This window comes from Pimephales promelas, chromosome 6 (genome assembly GCF_988280905.1).
Source record: "Pimephales promelas chromosome 6, fPimPro1.hap1.1, whole genome shotgun sequence".
NCBI lineage: Eukaryota > Metazoa > Chordata > Actinopteri > Cypriniformes > Leuciscidae > Pimephales > Pimephales promelas.
The window spans coordinates 32,964,781-32,980,218 of record NC_142774.1 but is presented as its reverse complement, the minus strand read 5'-3'; the positions used below and the strand labels follow the sequence as shown (position 1 = coordinate 32,980,218).

Sequence of the window (15,438 nt, the reverse complement as noted above, 5' to 3'; positions counted from 1 at the left end):
TAAGTTTCACATTACAATAGTTAAGAATAACACCAATACAGAGAGTATTACTGAAGTTTTTTATTTTTATTTTGTTAACGCTCAAGTTCCTTGATAATGTTCTTGGAGCGCCTAATTACGTAAACAAATTAATATTCATAACTCAAGACAACGTCAACCTCAGCAAAGCAGTTTACTTGGCAAGCGCCACGCAATCTTATTAATATTCATGAGTCAGACGCCGTTTAAGGATTAGTAAATTCGCGTTTGGCTTTGGAAGAGCAGACGCATGCTAAATACGAGCTTACAAAGTTTGTGACATTTAGTAACTGGTACACTTTAACGGACACGCATTATCCAAACGTTCCCAGAGAGAAATACAATCGGAACTTTTATTCATATTCAGGAACCTGACTTTCCGAAGGACTTCTATTTTCGGTCATCGTATTTTCATTCCAACGCCGTATTTTAAAAGCGGAACGTTTACGTTAGACTCAGTATTTAAGTTTTGTTATATTAATATGTTTACTTGGTTCCGCCAATTCTTTGGAATGTAGCCTAACAACAAAACGTCATTGGCAAAACCAGATGTTGGGATGTATCTACCTTTTTAAACGTCGTGACTTATTCTTTGGAATTGTAAACAAATATTTCGAACAGTTTTTCGTTTTTGTGTGTGTGTGGTATATTATATACATACACGTATATTTTTTTTAAATGCCTACACTGTTGCTTTTCTAACCGACGGACGACACCTTTTCTTGGAGCTGGAGCTGTTTATAGCACTATCACGTAACGTTACATTTGGACGCACATATGTTCTTTAAATCATAGACAGTAAGTGGCACTTGAAGCCTGCGATGCAGAAGTTCTGCCTCACCGTCCTGCTCGTGCTGCGCGGGCTGATCCTCTGCTTCTGTTCCGGCGACGAGCAGCAGCACACGGGACTGTACAGGGACACAACTGTGACCTCAACAGGCACGTGTGCACGACCAGATGATGTTAATATTCATAAAGTTATTTTTTGCTAAGCCTCAGAATGCTCCCTGCATTATGTGATTATTAGCAAGCAGAAATAATATAAAAATTTCAGGTATAGCCTACAAAATAATTGCACAGAAGGCTTATAGCTTTAGACTATGCATGTTTGACCGTTTTCAAATGAAAGCTACTTGCACTGAGTCTGACATAGCTTAAAATATGACAGTGCCATTGTTTTGTCTCAAGATGTGCACCAGTAATGTTTTTTTTTCTTCCACGGTACATATATAAAAGCAATTAAAATGCGCTTATGTAACTTAAACTAATCCTGGTTTATTCTAACCCTGTCTGTGAAACAGGGCCTCAGTCAGTCTCTTTTGGGAGATTTCCCCCAAAAAAATCACATTTACACAAAATGTGTGTGTGACACTGCAATGTAAAGTGTTACCATAATGATAATCATTTGAGTATTCTTAATTCAGGGGGATTAAAAATGGACACATTAAACAATTTACACAGTCAAAGCATTGAACAAAACAATTAAGGTGTTGTCAGATCATTTTGTAATGGAAGACATTGTCGACAGAATTCATACTGAACCTGTTTGGGACGTAAAGATTTTACAAAATTTGCTCTCTATTTAATCGTATTACTCTTTTGGAGAAACAACAGAGATATGAACAAGATGTTGTTGCAGAAGATAATGATGCCTCTTGATAACATGTTGACATTGCAAGTGTTTATTGGATTGCTTAACTCCTCTGTCCTCCTTTCACCACAGATCCATGTCTGCAAGTGAGCCCTACATGTGTGACGGAGGCTGACCGCTTCAGTCTGGAGGCTCTTCAACACATCCACAGAGAGATGGATGACGATCAGGATGGAGGCATTGAGGTGGAGGAGAGTGTCGAGGTAATCAACAGTCACAGATGTCACTATCACAAGTCTTAAGAAAGAAGTTTCCTTACACCCTAATGTAAATCCTTCAGGGTTTCCACAAATTCTGGCCAATCATTTTCTCTGAAATTTGCAGTCAAGTGGATAACGAAAGAACAGTTTCTAGCTGATGAAATTTTCTATAGATGATCTTTACATTTCATAATTGTAAAAATCCATAGAATTTCCATGACTTTTCCAAGTCTTTAAACAAGGGCTCCATGATTGAATTGAAATGAAACTGATTGGATTTTCAAATGAGCTAATAAATAAGCATGTTGCAATGCTGCATGTTTAATTGAAGTGTGATTTGAAATATTTGAAAATGAAAAAAAGACATAAATATTAGTATTTTAATTTTACAGGTGTACTCTAAAAAATGATGGTTTTTTTCAACCTGTGTTTGGGTCACATATAAACAAAACCAACCATTGGTTTACATTTTTTTATTAATTTTTTAAACCCAATGGTTGGGTTTGTCCATATTTGACCTAAACATGGGTTGAAACAACCCAGCATTTTTAGAGTGTGTAATACAAAATAAAATGATTATCATAATTATCATATTACGTTTCTTAAATATTCTTTTTTTTTATTTTACAGTGAAATCTTGCAAGATTACTGTTTCTTATTTTGTTTTAATTTAGTAATTTATATATTTTTATTTATACATTTTTTTTAATAATTAAGTTTTTTTAATAGCCTTACAAAACAAGCACAAGCAAACCTGTAATTTTTTCCGTCATAATCTCTGCATTTTTATCCGCAAAATCGCAATTTGATATTTCCCCCAAATCATGCAGCCCTAGTTGAAGCCACACTTTTAAAATTGCCCTCAAAAATATATTTCAGATATTCCACAATTGAGCACTTAAAGGAGTAGTTCACTTTTGAAAAAACTTTTGCTGATAATTTACTCACCTCCATGTCATCCAAGATGTCCATGTCTTTCTTTCTTCAGTCGAAAAGAAATTAAGGTTTTTGATAAAAACATTCCAGGATTTTTCTCCATATAATGGACTTCAATGGGAACCAAACGGTTCAAGGTCCAAAAGACAGTTTCAGTGCAAACTGCAAACTGTTCAAAGTTCTGTTCTTTGAATGAAAGTTCTGTTCTGTTCTTTAAATGATTCCAGATGATGAATAAGGGTCTTATCAAGCAAAACGATCGCTCATTTAATAAATAAATAACAAAGTTTAAGTTTTATAAGCTCAAATGCTCGCCTTGCTCTGTTCTGTGATGCACGTTCTTAACTCTCCTGTTCGAACTCGTTCATCAAAATGAACAAGTCTTTTTCCAAGTCAATTTGTTCGTTTTGTTCGTTGAATGAACCAAATGACTCGGAAAAATTTTTTTTCATCTTAATGAACGAGTTCGAACAGGAGAGTCATGAACGTGCATCACAGAACAGAGCAAGGCGACCATTTGAGCTTATAAATGAGTGATCGTTTCACTTGATAAGACCCTTATTCATCATCTGGAATCATTTAAAGCCCTTTGAACAGTTTGCAGTTGGCACTGAAACTGTCTTTTGGACCTTGAACCGTTTGGTTCCTACTGAAGTCCATTATATGGAGAAAATGTTTTCATCAAAAACCTTAATTTCTTTTCGACTGAAGAAAGAAAGACATGAACATCTTGGATGACATGGGGGTGAGTAAATTATCAGCAAAAGTTTTTTTTCTAAAGTGAACTACTCCTTTAATTTTCTTTGTCTAAATTTTTTTGTCAACTCGACCATCTGTTCAAATAAGAAGCAAAACATTTAAATAATTGTCAGGTCTGAGGATGTGAAGATTGTAAACTCACACTCAGACTAACAAGATCAGCTTTACATTTTGGTATGTTTGTGTGATGTTTGTCTAAGTGAGTGTTATTCCAAAGCACCCGGCCTTGAGTTCCTCCCCCAAGCCTGTTGGTCAATTTAGAAACACATGTTTCCATCCAACACCCAAGACAAACTGTTCAGGCTTGGCTTTGGAAGAACATACCAGGGGGGGGGGGGATGAGTTACGACTAAGTAATGTCCTGAAGTGTGTCCGTGTCTCTGGCATTGGGTTTCTTTTCCTTGTTGCTATAGAAAAGGTTTAGATGAATCGAAGCAGCGAAGAAGCCTGGAATCACGTGGTGCGTCTGATTACAGCAGAGACAGATTTCCAAGACACATTCACAGACGCTTGATCTTGAATGTTTACTCAGCTGTTGTTTTATGCATGGGAGAATGCATTTTTAATATTTGTGTAGAGTTATATTTAAATCGGTTACTCTTTTGCATCTGCATCTCTTCTTATTGTAGTTTATCATAGAAGATATGCAGCAGCAACAACAGGCAAACAAGCACAGTAAACTCCATCAAGAGGACCAGCATATCACTTTGGAGGAGCTTTGGAAGGGCTGGAAATCTTCTGAGGGTGAGATGGACACCATCCATGATTGTGTGTTTCTGTTTTTGGCTTGTTTTTTAACTGCTTTCTGTCTTTCAATCAGTTCATAACTGGACTCAGGAGGATGTCTTGAGGTGGCTAAGAGAGTTTGTTGAGTTGCCTCAGTATGAAAAGGGCTTCAGAGAGCTGCGTGTCAATGGAAACACCTTGCCCAGGTGAGACAAATTAATTAATTTATTTATTTAAGACTTAAGACTTTATATTTATATAAAATATAAACGCTCGAGAATAATTTCTACATTTTGTCTATTTTGGCAAGTGCCCTCTCATATCAGCCTGATTTCATAAGTTATCATAGGTATTTGTACATAATGTTTTTAAAAAACCATTTGGATCTATATTGAAACTGTATGACTGGTGTTCTGATTGCATCTAAAATGTAAAAATACAGCTTTAGAAATGTAAAAATCTTTACTAATAATTTTTTATTCTATCAATAGAATACAAATACATTACAAATATAGATCATTTAGAGGCTCTAATCCCACCTTTAACATTACAAACTTAATAGGCATTATAAATTGACAGTGATAGTGATATTTTTATTAGCACCAGAAGTCACACGGGACAGAATGAAACTGTTTTAATGTAAAATTTTGTAAATGTGTTAAATAAATGTGATTGCATCTGAAAATACACTATCGTTCAAAAGTTCGGGGTTTGGTAAGATTTTTTAATGCTTTTGAAAGAAGTCCTTTATGCTCCTTAGGCTGCAATTATTTGATAAAAAAAAATCACATAATCCTTCAGAAATCATTCTAATATTCTGATTTGGTGCTCAAGAAGCATTTCAAATTATTATCGATGCTGAAACCATTTGTGCTGCTTCATATTTTTTGTGGAAACCATGATAAAAAATGAATTCCCCAAAATTATTTAATGAATATAAAGTTAAATTAAAACCTTTTGTAATATTATAGATATCATTACTGTCACTAGTGATTCATCCTTGCTGAATTAAACTATTCATTTATTTTTAAAAATGTTACTGACCACAAACTTTTGGCCGGTTGTGTATTTAGTTAATCTTATTGATTAAATACTCCATGCTCCAGCTCCATGAAGCTAACAGTTTCTTACTTTGAATTGACAGGATTGCTTCCAATGAGCCATCCTTTATGAGTGCTTTTCTGAAGATCCAGGACCAGCAACACAAACAAAAACTCAAGCTCAAAGCCCTGGATGTAGTGCTGTTTGGCCCACCTACACGTATGTATACACTTACTAATGTAATGATTTTTGTATCAAACACTTAAGCAAAACTTAAGCTATTGTACGAAACAGTTGTTGTCCAGTGGCAGTGATTTAATAAATAAGATCATTAAGATCCCCCCTTCTATGTAAAAGTGCTTTGAGTGCTAAGAAAGTCAGCATGCAAAATAAAACGCTCAGAACATCACATAATGTTTCTGTCTGACTAATATCCCTGTGTACATTTGCCCCAGGACCTCCACACAACTGGATGAAAGACCTGCTTCTGATTGTGTCAATAGTAATGGGGATTGGTGGATGCTGGTTTGCACGAGTACAGAATAAGATATCTAAGATTCATATTTCAAAGATGATGAAGGACCTAGAAAGCTTGCAGAGAGCTGAACAAAGCCTCAGAGACTTACAGGCGCAGTGAGTTCCCTTCTTCACAACCTCCACATTCAACATCGGTTTAAATTTACTTAAATAAATAAACTTGTTTGATTCACACCTGATCCAACAATCTATATAATATAAGCAATATTTTAAGGGATAGTTCACCCAAAAATTAAAATTCTGTCATTGTTTAGTCACTCAAGTTGTTACAAACCTGTATGATTTTCTGCCTTCTGCTGAACACAAAAGAACATATTTTGAAGAATATTGGTAACCTAACAGTTGATGGGCCCCATTGACTTCAATAGTATATTTTTTCTATACAATGGAAGTCTATGGGGTCCAACAACTGGTTTGTTACCCATATTCTTAAAAAAAATCTTGTTTTATGTTCAGTAGAAGAAACAAATTCATACAGGTTTGTAATAACTTGAGTAAGTAAATGATGACAGAATTTTCATTTTTGATTGAACTATCAATTTAAATGTCAGAAATATATTTATTTGTTCAATAAACATTGTGTTCTATAAAAAATAAAAAGGTTACAGCTATGATTTCAATGACAGCTATAAATAGACATATGAAGAGTTCAGATGCAAAAACCTCTAAATGCCATTTGAAATTTTCTTCTTTAATGATGATTTTTATCAAACTTGTATATTTAAGTTCAGTTATTTCACTTAAATAACAATTAATAGGTAATTGTCATTGCCATTTAAGTGAAATCACTGAACTTAAATATAGCTTGATAAAAATTATCATTCTAGAAGAAAATTTCAAATGGCACTTAGAGTTTTTTACATCTGAACTCTTCATATATTAATAATTACCTAAAATAATTAATTTAAATATTTTATTTTCACAATATTTAAATCAGCTACATTTGCAACAACAATGTTCAATACATCACATCAAGCCGAAAGTTTGCTTAAATGTGATTAACAAACTTGAGGAATGGTAAACTTAACTGGCACTAAAACAATGAGGGTCTTAATTGTGTGACCTCATTAAACTATACATAAATATCCTAAATAAAAATATACTGTAATCATTTGTTTTTATATAATTACTTTTTAAACCAGACATTTACATCAGAAGTAACCAAGTCACTAAAATTAGACTTTCCATTAAAACATACAAGAGAGGGGGTGATATTGGAGGGCATTTTTTCAGCATCTTATTGAACAAACACTGCATTTTTAATGTTTTTGTAAGGTTGGAAAAGGCCCAGGAAGAGAAGCGCACAGTGGCGGTTGAGAAAAAGAATTTAGAAGAAAAGATGAGGGATGAGATTCAAGGTGCTCAGGATGAGGCCAACCGCCTGCACAGACTCCGAGATGGAGCAGTGAGTGAGCTCAGCCGTCTTTGGTATGCAGAGGAAGAGCTTGAACAGGTAAACATCTGCAGTTCTCCCTGTAAAACATCTCCCAACAAAACTCCAATACACCATGGTTCTCTGTGCTCTTGGTACAGGTACGTGACGCATTGAAGAGGGCAGAGAAGGATATGCAGTCCCTCTGGGCAGTTCCTGAAAATTTGCAGCTGTGGCTTCAGCTCACCTATGAGGTGGAGGTCCAGTACTACAACATCAAGAAGCAAAGTGCAGAACAACAACTAGACACGGCTAAAGATGAGGTATTTTAGAGATGAACGAGTCACCCGTTTCAAACCCACTCCCATGCATGGAATCAAATACAGAGGGAATAATTGTTTTGCCTCTTGAGTTAATGCATAGAATCTGTATAACGAGAGGGCTGTGGAGCGTCTTGCATGACCTTTTTTAATCACTCTGTATTTTTGCACAGGCTGAGAAGATCAAGAAAAAAAGGAGTTCGTTGTTGGGTACACTACATGTTGCACACAGCTCCTCACTGGATCAAGTGGATCAGAGAATTCTTGAGGCCAAGTAATTTGTTCATTCTCATTTAAAACTGAATAAATAATGAAATGAAATTCATAAAATTTTCAATGTGGATCTAAACAGTTTGGGGGCTAATGTTTAAATCATGAGTACTTACATTGGCCTGCATTTGTATCTTGTTAAAGGAATGCGCTAGCAGATGTCACCGCTTGTCTTCGGGAGCGTCTGCACCGGTGGCAGCAGATTGAGAACTTGTGTGGTTTTCCTCTGATGAAAAATACAGGCCTATCCAATCTCACCGCTACACTCTACCCAGACCCCAACTGGATGCTAATGCCTCGGGCTGCAATGCAATCCTATCAAGTGCCTGTTTCAGTGGAGGACATGGAGGAAGAAATGCCGCAGATTATTCCGCAGATTCCTGGTTGGTACTTTTATTTTCTTCTTTTCTAGTTGAATTTTTTTTTTGTTCTTCTGTTTTTATATCCATTAAGCAGAGCCAGTCAATTGAACAGTCAGTTGAACGTTCTCATAATTTTTAGAGAAAATATTCTTAGAGAAACATTTTTAGAACATCTCTGTTAACATAAAACATTGTTAGAATAAAGTTCATGGAACTTGGAACAACAAACACTTTTGGAGCATCCTTTACCCAGAAGGTTCTGTGCGCTATATTAAAAGAACATCCTTTTTATAGTAACACTCCCATAATAACTTGCATACATAATGTAATTTGTGTTAATGTGATGTAAATCTTTCTTAAAATACATTAGAAAGACAACTGATATTTTAAAGGGCAGAGGGTTGGGTTTCTTAAAGGTGCAGTAAACAGTGTTTACTGAATGTGAATCGGACCGAGCACGAAAACACACTTGTAATAATAAGCAATAAAAAGCCAATAAGCAGTAAGGCGCGTATACACTCATGATGGAATATGGAATATTTCAAATGTGGTTTATTCAGAACTACCCCTTTAAAAGCCAAGCCACTTTTGCCCATGCGCGTGAAGATCGGTCGGGAAGAACGGTTGAACCTCGCCTCAGAAATCACTTGAGGTAAGTGTGTAAATTCATTGGTTACATTTTCATTTATTAAATTATTTATTTAGTTAATTATTTTCTTTGATTATTACCAAATTAGGTTTATGTATTTTGTAGGGATGCACCGATATGAAACATTTGGCCGATACCGACAATTCTTTATATTTCAAGGCTGATAACCGATATATCGGCTGATAAATCTAAATACAATGATAACAATAACATTAAAAATGAACATATATTGACCAATACCGATAAGTAGGCCGATATATCGTGCATACCTAGTATTTTGTTGTCTTAATGTATTTTTTAATGTTTTAAACAGGGTTCCCCAGGTCCTTGAAAAACGTTTGTGAATCTGAAAAAACAAATTAAAATGAATAAAATTCAAAGTCATGGAAAGATTTTGAAAACAAACATATATAGATACAGGTCCTTGAAAGTTTTCTGGAAAAAAAATTCCATATTATTCCCTCCAGTTCGCTAATGTGTTATTTCGCCAACACTTTGTGGCCTATGCATACTACCGGTAGCTTGCTTGATTTACGTTAGTTACGCACCTCACACATTTCCCGTGTGAAATACTTTGTGTTGTTCGTTGCCATGACGTTCAAATGTGCACAAAACCCTGTTTAAAGTATGTTTATACCAAGGCTGCCAACTGTCACGCAATCGGTCTTTGTCCATCATGTGTGTTTATTATATGCACCGGCATTGGATATTCTGTACATTACATTACATTAATTTTATTAATTTTTCAATTAATCCAAATTACTTATAGAAGATGGCTTCCTTCATGGTTGAATACATTAACTTTACCTGAGAGGAAAGTGATATTTATACATCACGGTCTGTTGTGTAACATTTTCATGCATCACCATCACCAGTAAATATTCTGTGTAAGCCTTTATAAGAACTTTGAATACTCCATTGAGCCTGATATTATCTTGTGTTCTTGTGCCTTATGTGATTCAAGTTCAGGTGTCTTATGTAGCCAAACTAAAAATCTCTCATGCTCATCTTATAATAACAACTGGTCTGTTAACTTTACAGGCGGAGCATTCACCTTCTTTGCCCCTTTCTGGTGGAATGAGCTGCCAACATCTTCTGAGACCATCACATCCTTCAAGAAGCACCTGAAGATACATCTCTTTTACAAGCACTAAAAGGGATAGTTCACCCAAAAACCACCCACCCTCATGTCGTTTCAAATTCATAAGAATTTTGTTCATCTTCGAAAAAAAAGAAGGTAATTTCATTAAATATTTTAATTCAATTTTATTTTTTAGATCCTAAAGAGTGATAAAGCCATTGTAAAACTTATGAATCAAGTGGTTTAATACACAGAGTGCTTCAAATATGGTAAACAGAAGCTCAAACGACACGGCGGAGCAAACCTCATTGGAGGCACATTTGAGTTACTGTTTACCATATTTTTTGGATGGGCCTGGACTGGCAATGGAGGTACAGAAATCTCTTGTTTCATTCATTAAAAATATTTTCATTTATGTTTCAAAGATGAGAAATGATGAGACAAAAGTCTTACGAGTTGCATTGACATGAGAAGGACTAATTGATAGACCTACAATTTTTGTGTGAACTATCCCACAACACACACACACACACACACACACACACACAAACACGCACGCATTTACTTAGCTATCTAAATGGGGACATTCAATAGACGTAATGGTTTTTATACAGTGCAAACTGTATATTCAATCCCTTTACACTAACCCTACCCTTAAACCTTAACCTACCCATTAGACAAAACTTTTTGCATTTTTACATTTAAAAAATTACTTTATTTTTATACAAGATTTACAAATAAGAATGCCCCTAAAGGGTGTTTTTTTTTTGTTGGAGATTTTGTCAGGTTTTGGTCTCTTCTAGGTACAAATTTGTCCCCAAAATATAGTTTAGTTGGTAGGGATACACACACACACACACTCACACACACACACACACACACACAGAATTTTTCTTTGCATTTTTGAATTTTTCTAGATTTTTTTTTTCTAGTCTAGCTTTCTAATTAACCTGGCATTGTATTTGTACACTATGAATATTGGTGGCTATGACGAATTGCTTTTGTACCTTTTTTTGTAACTGGCTTTGGATAAATGCATAAATGTAAGTGTTATTAATTAATTGTAAAATTTAATTAATTCCCCTTAGTTTATTTACAGATAAAATTGAGCTGACAGAAATTGTATGTTAACTCTTGTTTGATATGCTTCAAAAGTTCTGTTCATGTTATGAAATGTTACAAATAAACATTAAAGAACATTCATTTGTGAGGAAGGAAATTTTTAATAATATTATTGTAACATTTAAAAAATTTTCTAAAAGTGATAAGAAAACTGGCCATTTTTAGAATATTACAAATAAACGTTCAGACTCGGAGAATGACATTTTTTGGGTGAATATAAGGTTACGAGAATATAGTGCTGACATTATTGTAACATTTAAATTATATTGTTGTAATAACAAGAAAACAACATTTTAACCTTTTTAGAATATTGCAAATAAATGTTCAGAGAACGTTATATTTTGAGCACAAATAAGGTTAGGAGAATGTTATACTTACTACATAGTAACCTTTAAATAACATTCTAACTCTATGTTTATAGTCTCATTGTGTTTAATAACAAACTTTCCAACTTGTAAATTTTAAATAGATTAAAGGAGTTGTCATAAACTTAGTAGTGGTGATGTTGAAGTCTTGTGGCTGTGATGTCATTTGTTTATTGCCTAACTATGGATTTTTTCTTCTGCTGATTGTATATAGGCTTCAAAAGTTTTGTTAATTTATGAAGATTATCTTAACAAAATGTGTAGTTGGGACATTTTATGCATGGTATTGAAAAACAAAAACAGTTTACAACACATTTAAGTAATTTCAGTAAGTGTTAGATTTCTTTTAACAGGCATTCATTATTCAAATGTTTTACTTTTCAGTCACAGTTACATCTCTGAAATGTTCTCCGCGGTCTCTGGTTCGCTCTCGCCGATCTGGGCATATTGGGCCATCACCGGTCATCGTATCACCTGACCCAGACCTCCTGATTCCCATTCGAACCTCACTACGCCGATATGTGGATGAGGAAGAAGAGCATCTCAAATTCTCCACACTTGTAAAACAGTATGTCAGCCTGGCATCTTTTCTTTTGTTTTTGCATAGTATAGATGTGAGAATTCAAAGATACTTAAAACTATTAGTAACACATTCCAATAAGCTTCAATTCATTAACATTAGTTAATGCATTATGATATTGTGAACATATGTTAAATACAATGTTAAAAATCATGTAGTATTTAAAGGTTTGGGGTTTGTAAAATTTACATTGAAGGTTGCATTTAAAGAAAAATACAGTAAAACTGTAATATTGTAAAATATTATTACAATTTAAAATAACAGTTTAGAGTTTTGATAAAATTTCAAATGTAATTTATTCCTGTGATGGAAAAGCTTAATATTCAACATTACTCCACTTTTCAGTGTCACGTGATCCTTCAGACATCATTCTAATTTGCTGATTTGGTGCTCAAGAAGCATTTCTTATTAACAATGTTGACAACGGTTGTTTTGTGGGAACTGTGATACATTGTTAGGATTCTTTCTTTCATGAGGAAGTTTAAAAGTCTTTACTGTCACTTTATAAATGATGGCAAAATGTTATTTTTTGGGAGGATATTTGCTAAGTGTCCCTCTCTCTGACAGGGAGTCCTTGGAAACATCCTCAGAGTCTACAGAGTCAGTGGGGTCATCCATTAGCAGAAAGTACAGCAGCCTTGATGTCCCTTCCCGGAGAAAATACATTTTCTCTGATAAAATACCCCGAAAGATCTCTTTGGATGAACAAGAGGACAGTCCCTCACGCACAGAAGAAATGGATGAGTCTTTGATGGCGAACACCTCAAGGAAAGTATCACGAGAGGAATTGGACATCAAAACTCTGTCAAGAAAGGCATCTATAGAGGAATCAGAGGCCTCCATGGACCCTCCAAGACAATTGACTAGAGGAGAAACTGAAGCTAGCTTTGATTCAAGAAAATTACCCAGGGATCTGCCTTTAGATTCCACAATGAGGTACTATTCTTTTGAAAAGATGTCCCCAATGGCGATCGGCATGGACAGTCAAAGACAGCGATCACTCAGAGACAGAAAAGATCACATGGACAGCATTTCTAGAGTTATACCAAAATCAGAGCTTGATTTAGATACCAAGAGTGGAACTAGATATTCAGATGCCTTAATGAACACTTCCATTAAACACAAAGAAAACCTGGACTCTCCACCCAAAATCCAGCGAGGAAGAATAATTAGGGAAAATTCCTTTGATGCCACTTGTGACAGTTCAGTGGAAAGCTCCAAAAAATTCAAGATGTTAGGCAAAACCGATTTATCCAAAGACATACTTTCACGAATAATGCCGCAAGATAAACACGATGTGTCCACGGATTTCGAAAGACTAAAAAAAGGAGACATTGCCATGGACACTGCTTCAAGGAACACGATAAGAGATGAGTTTGAGAGAAGCAAGTCCTTTAAAGAGAACAGAGATTCCCGCATGGAAATTCCCTCAAAAAAACTCTCTGAACAAGAGTTTATGATGGATACACAACGGATGCAACGCAAGTTAGACGGCTCTGTGGAAACTCCCATTGGTAAAATACAGAGAGAGACTGTGGGTCTATCTGTGGAGTCTCCAAGGCGCAAGATATCACAGGAGGAATTTGTGGTTACAAACCCAGGACAGTTTGGTCCACCTGACCTCACCGCGAGCTCCTTGATGCTCTGGAAACCAGCCTCAGATTCGTTTAGCACCCTAGTGTACGACGGCATTCTAGAAAAGTCCTACGAGAACCCTCTTGTGGCTAGTTCTTGCGATCTCAGTCACGCAACTTCGATGTCTATCTCTTCTCAAAGCCTTCTGGAAAATGAAGGTCAGTCTGAAAATTCGTCTTCTTTGGAATCGGGGGGTAAAGACAAAGGCAAGATGTCTTCTAAGCTCAAGAATTTGTTCAAGAAGAAAAAGGATAAGGAGAAAGATAAAGACTAAGTTCACTTTTAAAAGGCCTGAGGTTCTTGTAAATCTGCCCTAGAAACTATAACATAAGCAAAGCTAACCATGCTGAATGAAGTGTCCTTGGATTTTCTTGAAAAGGGTTTTTCTTAAATATGGCATGCAGGAAGAATATGAATCTTAGCATTTTACATGGACCCTCAGCTAAATGGATGCAATCTTGTGAAACAAAGGAGCAGAATTGCACTTTTCCAGCTTGGATTTAGTGATACTATATTACAGAAGCTGTGTAAATGAGATATTAATTGAAAATTTTTTCTTTCTTTCTTCATGCGGTTGTGTTCATTATTTGAAATAACTTGCAATGACATGGACTGATGAACTGATGAGACTTTTCCATATTGACAGATCATTGTAGCATTGAAGAGACATTCACAATATGGTTAACTTAATTTTGTCCCTGAATTTTTGCGCAAACAAGTAAATCAAATAAATAAGAATTGAGGCAGACAGAAGACGACAAAACAAACCCAAATATTTACTAAAGGTACTGTATTTACTAAAGGATGAGCCTATTAGTAATCGACATGTGTGCCAATGTTGGATTTAATACCAATGAAGCTATACCAGATTTTATGACCTAAGTATTTACATTTTTCTTTAGTGTCGGTCTCATTTTAATGGAAGCTTGTTTCTGCCACAGAATAAAAAATAAAAACGATAATTGTGACTTCTTTTCCCAATTCGGACTTTTTTCCCTCACAATTTTGAGTTTACATCTTGCACAATTGTGAGAATTGCGTGATATAAAGTGGCAATTGCGAGTTATTTATCTCACAATTATGAGTTCTCGCAGTTCTGACTTTATTACACACATTTGCAAGGTTATACAGTATCTCACAATTCTGAGAAATAAAGTTAGAATTGTGAGATGTAAACACAATTGTGAGATCGCAATTATCTTCAGAATGTTTATTCTGTGGCGGAACCATAGATTTGACTTTCAAATATTTATGGGATCCTTTTTCATGTTGTAATGCAAATATAAGGAATAAACCACATTTAAAATGAATGTAAATCAAAATGCAACCTTTCTGAAAATTTCAGGAGTGTACAGCTTTTTATTAACAGTCATAAATTACCCGACTGCCACAATAGATGCTTCAACAGCTAAATTGGTGTCTGGATTTGCCCAAATTTGCACGATTCAATACAGCACATGCATGTGAATAAATTAGACAATGACTATAACTGAACAATTAGATCTGAAAATAAAATAAACAAGATTCACAAAGACACATGTAGGCTTATTTTTGCTTTGAAAGATGCTAATATGGTCTAATTTGAGTGTGAGATTTTTGACATCTACATTTTAAATTAATTTTTTAGTTGTCTAACGACGACTGCTGTATTGTTTTAAATGAGAAACCACTTTGGCAGCAATGGTAATAAACCTCTACCTAAATGTAATGTATACAAAAACAAACTATGGTTTCAGTTTGCTTCAAATGTGACTGGAGGTCACTGTCTAACATCATCAACCCAACAACAAGTCATTCTGCCTGGCTGTAGCTGT

At 35.1% G+C, this 15,438-nt stretch overlaps 1 protein-coding gene across 1 annotated transcript; it reads left to right on the top strand.

Moving 5' to 3' along the window:
- The first annotated feature begins 265 nt into the window (after positions 1-265).
- stim2a (tromal interaction molecule 2a) lies at positions 266-15,287 on the top strand. Its single transcript, XM_039675048.2, has 12 exons — positions 266-957; positions 1,742-1,872; positions 4,194-4,308; positions 4,385-4,496; positions 5,435-5,550; positions 5,787-5,964; positions 7,144-7,321; positions 7,402-7,563; positions 7,734-7,834; positions 7,975-8,213; positions 11,794-11,977; positions 12,557-15,287. Exons 1-12 carry the CDS (start codon positions 840-842, stop codon positions 13,896-13,898), a joined length of 2,976 nt encoding a protein of 991 aa, XP_039530982.2. The 5' UTR covers positions 266-839; the 3' UTR covers positions 13,899-15,287.
- The last annotated feature ends 151 nt before the right edge of the window (positions 15,288-15,438 follow it).